This window comes from Austrofundulus limnaeus, unplaced genomic scaffold, assembly GCF_001266775.1.
Source record: "Austrofundulus limnaeus strain Quisiro unplaced genomic scaffold, Austrofundulus_limnaeus-1.0 Scaffold2360, whole genome shotgun sequence".
NCBI classification, from domain to species: domain Eukaryota; kingdom Metazoa; phylum Chordata; class Actinopteri; order Cyprinodontiformes; family Rivulidae; genus Austrofundulus; species Austrofundulus limnaeus.
Window position 1 is genome coordinate 11,819 of NW_013954762.1, and position 6,164 is coordinate 17,982.

Below are 6,164 nucleotides of genomic sequence, written 5' to 3' on the forward strand. Positions count from 1 at the left end.
TGTGTGTGTGTGTGTGTGTGTGTGTGTGTGTGTGTGGTTTGATCACACAGATCAGATTATTAAGTCGTGAATCTCGCTTATCTTTTCACATGGAGGCCATTTTGCCTCTGCCGCTACCTCGCTCCGAGACACAGAGGCGYATTTCAACTCCCCCTCCTCGCCTTTTCATTCAGAAATCACATCGATGTAGTCAGAAGACATCTGAGTCCTAGACTGAAGTGTTTTGTGAACGACAAAAAAAATGTCAAAAAGCTTCAAAGCTTCAGAGAAAGCAACCACTAATGCAGTGTCCATAAACAGCCAAAACATAACGACGCTACACAAACAGGGCCTATTAGGGGTGAAAATTTTTTAAACACACATTTTCCACAAAGATGTTTTGGTGGTTAGACTTTGGTCTTAGCACCCTTCAGACTGGCCTTTAGCTCTATTCTCAAAGTTGAACAGCCGGGTACTTTGTCACGTGACCATGCTGTAGACGGAGGCTGACATATTATTGGTTTAGGGGAAAATAGGAGGAGTTCCTCTCTGTGGAAAACAGGAAAAATGGTGAAAAGTTGCAGTAGGACTGCACTACTCACGTAAAAAAAAAAAAAACATCCAGAGGTAAAATATTTATCTTTTTCTAACTGCAAGAGTGAGGGGAGAGAAATAAGACATGTGTTGTCGTTCTGCCTCTGCAGACCTCCGTGCCTCTCCTTGTTTAAAAAGAATTGCCTCGTTGTTTTGATTCAAAAACACACTTAAATTGGCTAAAATGCTGAGTAAAGACTCAAAACTACACAAAAACTACAAAATCCAAATGTTAAAAGTCACAGATCTAATTAATAAAGTCCTGCTCTTCATTGCCGCCAATCTCCATTCAAATTACGCCTCTTTTTATTTTCTTCTTCCTGTAGATTTTTTACTGCTTGTCAGATAACTTTGAGCCTCAGTCAAAAAGRAGGTCTGGGGGGTTATATTTTTTCRGTTTAGGAGAAAGATGAGACTGATGACKGACAGCTGTGTTTTTTCCACATGATTACTGTGTTTCCTGCTTACTTCAGCTGTAAAGCTCTGCAAAACAGAGTGTTCATTTAAAAAAATGGTAAGATATGCTTTTTATTGTAACTCTGGTTTTCTTCTCTTGACCTATCGACACAATTTAAAAACTGCTGTATAGTTTGAAGTCTCTACTTTTGACACAGTTTGTAAAGGAGTCTCACAATGAGTCCACCCCCCCCCACCATAAAAAATGAAGGTTGAAATCACGACTGAATGACATCACGCCGACTTCGAGAATGAATGGTCAGAGTTAAATTCTATTTCTCCACACTGTAGGATCCTGCAAAACGCTATCTACAACAGGTAAGATATTGTTTATTCATAACCCTTCCACAGAACCCCACTTTAAATCTCTAACTTATCCCTTTCATTAATCAAATAGAGCAAAAATGCTCTTTTTGACMCCCCCCCCCCACCACCCTACCCCCGTCCACATCAGATCAACAAACACAACAGTCCTGCCCACCTCCTTCCACCCCACAGGAAGTCGAAGGACACAAAAGACAAAACGAGGTGACGGGGGCGGGGCCGGTGACACACACACATATGTCACCGCAACCATCTTTCATCTTGTCTGAGGCGGGGGATCTGATGAGATAATGAATGAGCCTCTCATCAGAGGGATCATCAGCGTCGACGTTTGTTGTTGCTGATGATGTCAGCTTTTATCATTAGGGTTTGATAAAAACTTCAGGGTTTCTGCACGAAGCTTCAAGAGTTGTTTTGTGTAAAACGAGGAGTACCTTTTTTTTCTCAYGCCACACTACAGGTCCCAGACAATTTATTTATTTATTTTGGGTAGGGGGGCTGTTTTGTGGGCCAAACACCTTTCACAGTTATCTCTGTTCAGCCTCCTCTGTAGTGCGTGGAGAAAAAAAGACACAAGGCCGGAGCTTGACTGACCCCTGAAAGCTCTTTGGTTGTCACACTTTTCCCAAACGCCTTGCAGCTGCTTCTTTTGTGGCCTCAGCAAGCAGTGGGGGGGTGGGGTGGGGTTTGGGCAGGGGGGTCCTTGCTGCTGATTCTTTGCACCTCCTGCTGTTGTCCTGGCCTCGGATGGGAGCGTGGCCCGAACAATGGCCCGGGCCGTGACATCACGCCTCTTGTTTTGGTCCGATCCTGCCACAGATACAGAACAGGATTCCAGCACAGGAACCGAAACAAAAACAAACGGAAAAAAAGGTTAGCGGTAGTTATATTTCTGTGGCGTGGTTTTGTTGTTTTCTTTTTGCAAGCATGAAAAAAATACTTCCATCGTGTTTATGTGATATGGAAGATAGCTGTTTTTGATGGTGACCAGTAAAAAGATGTTTGTTCAGGGTTTTTGTTGTTTTTGTAGCATTTTTTCACTCAGCCTCTAAAGGTTCTGCCTGTTTGTTTGTCTGCAGTGTTAGCAAAATATCTTCTGAACTACTGGATGGATTTTAGTAAAACTCCCAAAAGAGTCTAGACATTTAACTTTAAAAGAACTGATAAAAACTGTTATTAGTCTTTTTGTTTTTGACCAAACATATACTTTAGAATTTGGTCAGACATGTGAACTGACCTTTTTTTTTATAATCACTTGAAGCTCCCCAAAATCTACATCATTTACAATAAATACCATCACAAAAAAAGAAAAGTATTCAGACGAGTTTAAAAAAACTCAAATGAGATTTATTCACACGTATAAAAAAGGGCATTTCAACAAACATTTGTAAAAATAGATACCATAAAGAAATATATTACTTTAGTTAATAAATATGTCAAAACGCAGTCATAAAAAGACACCTTCGCCCCGTCTTTAGTAGTTCTTTTGGGGGGGGGATCCTGCCGCAGCACATAGTACAGAAAAAAAAACAACATGAGGTATTTTAACGTTGGCTCACCCAACATGTCAGGATCGTCAGTTATGTCTTGGAAGACAAAAAATAAAAGAAAAAAAACAACTTTGGATTCTAACTTGAAACCTCCTGAACTCTTTATCCAAGCAGGAAGCTTTAAGACACGTCTACTGATAAAAAAAAAGGGGTACATTCATATAGTGAGGGACTCCCACGTTCTATCTGATTCACGCTGCTCTCTTGGCACGTGTTGAAACCAAAAWAAAAAAAAAACAAGATCTGAGAGGTTCAATAACCATTCCTGAGATAACTGTTAGCCCTCTCCATTGTGTTTTAAATGATTGTGATTATCTAAAGCCTTCATTAAATTACAACAAACAATCAGTCACTTAAAGAATCAGACCATTTCCTAAACAGGACCGTCTCCTCTGGAGTCCTTCAAGGCTGGCCTTGGAGAGGACTTTCACATTAAGGAAGTTAAGCATCAATACTGTCTGACAGTAGATATCAAATCTCCTTTTGAAATGATCTACTGGGCCTCGCGCGACACCACTCCATCCGTCCAGTGATACCAGCATCACCACGACGAGACAAACCATGATCTCATCATTTTGTGAAATGCTCGGAGCGGAGTCCGCTTTTCGGTCGAAGCAAAGTCCGTTCCCCTTCCKTCCCTCAGCAGCTGGGAGAGGTCGTGATGGGGCTGTGCAGGAAGGAGCGCTGGGTGGCGGAGGTGTGCACGGGGATGGAGACGGGGAAGTTGAAGACGGAGCCRCCGCCGCCGCCCCCGCCGCCGAGGGCCGGGCTGCCCGCCTCCGAGGAGCACGTGGACGAGGCCAGGACCTGGGACTCGAACTGCAGGAGCTGGCCCATGAAGCTGAAGTTGGGCGAGATGATGCTGCGGCGCTGCTTGACGAACTCGAAGGCCTCGTCCAGCTTCACGCGGTTGGCCCGCATCAGGTAGGCGAGGCAGATGGTGGCGGAGCGCGAGATGCCCGCCTGGCAGTGCACGAACACGCGGCCTCCTTTGCTTTTCACGGAGTCTGGGGGGGGAGAGGAGAGGAGGGTTAGAGCGGCGTAAACACACACACATACACACACACATACACACACCAAACAGACAACAAACACAAAGGTTTTAGCAACTCTTTCAGGTTTCTTTAAATACGCTCAATAAGACAGGAACACAGTTAAGGGCTGTGCAGGGTGCGAGCCTGTGGGGGGTTTATTCCCTAAGGAGGAGTAATGAATGGACAAAAGGGGGGGGGGGGGAACAGACCCCTGCTGGGGGGTATTAAAGTGACAGGAAGGGTGACAGTGAGTGAAGGGAAATCACTCTTTTGTTTGACCAGAACAAAAACTTGTAAAGTAGGGTGGGGGTGGGGGCATTCAGGCACAGCCAGCCTATCCACTACAGAATGAGTTCAGCGCTGCCTCGCAATTCATTAATAAAAAAAAAGGGACATCCCTTTTCTTTTACGCCTCCGAGGCGGCGCTGACGTAACCGCCATTGTCCCGGAGAGGGGGGAGGCTGTGTGGAGCCAGCTGGTTGGGTTTTGGTGGGAACTTCTTAAAAATTTAAATCTTGGCAGTCAAAGAAAGACACGATGGGAAAAAGAGGGAGGGGTGGGTTTGTTTTTTTTTTTTTTTTGTTGAGCGTGAGCCGCAACGGGCGCCAAACTTGAGGGATTAACTGACCGATGAACTCGATCGCCTCGTTGAACCAGGAGCTGATGTCCGCTTTGTGGTTGTCCTCGACGGGGATGCTCTTGTAGAGGAAGGAGTCCTCGAAGTGGTTGGGGCAGTTGGCCGAGACGTTGATGAGGGCCGTAATCCCCAGCATGTCCAGCATGTCCTTCCTGGACGCGTGGTAGGCACTGCCGAGGTACAGGAACGGCAAGATCTCCACAGGGCCTCCCTGAACGAAAAACAAACAACTTGGTCAACACGGCACAGTGGGAAGTGAACGCACAAAGCAAGAGTATACTGTGTGGTATAAATAGCAATAAAACTAGCCTACAAACCTGGTCATAAAGAGGAGTGTTACACGGACTGCTGCTTGGGTCAGCACTGTCAGGATGCCTGGAGCTTAGGGATAAACTAAGCCCTTGTGGAGGGGAAGGTTTGGTACACATCTCTGGATGAGCTGATGCAAAACTGTCAAACCCACCTGGAAAAACACAGAGAAAATAAAATATATCCAGATCAGATTACAGGTCTAAAGGTTTGTTTACAACAGGAGCAGCTGGGTGACAGCTGCAACCCGCATTTATTACCCAGCTGTTAGGATATAATTAACAAATAAAACCTGCATTTCTTCTCACCTTTAAGGATAAACACACTGGCCCCACACAGGTGGCGACACAGGGCCGTGACAGCCAGCATCAACGTGGCGTCCTTCTTCACCTGGCTGAAGTCCGAGCTCCGGTCGTCGAGAAGCACCACCGCCTGGTACTCCCCGGACAGCAGCCGGTTCCGGGTGTCCTCGTTGGGCACGATGTGCTCGAGTCCCAGGCCGCCCCTGGCTCTCCGGCGAACTATGGTGCTGAARCGCACGTTGGTGGAGCCCGAAATGTGCGACGAGTTGAAGGAGAGGAAGGAGCGGCAGTCCAGCACCAGGCAGCCCGGGACGTCGCCCTCCAACAGGCCGCGGAGGGACGCACAGTCGATAGTGGGAACCTCCATGACGACCATAGTAGTACAGCGGGATACACGTGTCAAATCCAAATACATAAAAGACTCACCGGTGAGAGAGCACACCAGTTTCAACTATTAGCGAGTGTGCGGCGCGCGAATCCTTTGTTCCGGTTAGCTTCAAGAGGAAAATAAAACTCACAAAAAAAAAATAAACAGAAAAGTTTCAAGCCTATCTAAAAAAGGTACTTTCTTCGCTTCAAAGTTTCCGGTAACAATAATCCTTTTCCAAAGTAAACAAAAACAACTTCACAGMGAGGTTTAACGTCTGACTGACTAACAGCGCTTTAAGAGACTTTATATACTGCGAGGTCTGCGCTGAGCCGGAGCCGACTGACGTCAGAGCTCCGCCCCCCTTGGCTTCCTGCCAAACCCGCGGACGTCATCCATCCTGACTGCTGCTCGAGCGCAGCGGGGCAATGAACTAGGGCACGGCACGCGCACATTGCTGCTTCAACGTATTGCACGTACGCGGGCACGCGGTGGTGTTGATATGCTGCTAGGTGATTTCTTTCTTTCTTTCTTTCTTTCTTTCTTTCTTTCTTTCTTTCTTTCTTTCTTTCTTTCTTTCTTTCTTTCTTTCTTTCTTTCTTTCTTTCTTTC

At 46.1% G+C, this 6,164-nt stretch overlaps 1 protein-coding gene across 1 annotated transcript; it reads right to left on the reverse strand.

Moving 5' to 3' along the window:
• Nucleotides 1-2,678: 2,678 nt before the first annotated feature.
• Nucleotides 2,679-5,840, reverse strand: dusp1 (dual specificity phosphatase 1). The gene is made up of 4 exons (XM_013999594.1): nt 5,192-5,840; nt 4,892-5,037; nt 4,566-4,785; nt 2,679-3,910 (listed from the first exon to the last, which is right to left on the reverse strand). The coding sequence occupies exons 1-4, from the start codon at nt 5,598-5,600 to the stop codon at nt 3,543-3,545; spliced, it is 1,143 nt and encodes a 380-aa protein (XP_013855048.1). The 5' UTR covers nt 5,601-5,840; the 3' UTR covers nt 2,679-3,542.
• Nucleotides 5,841-6,164: the final 324 nt, after the last annotated feature.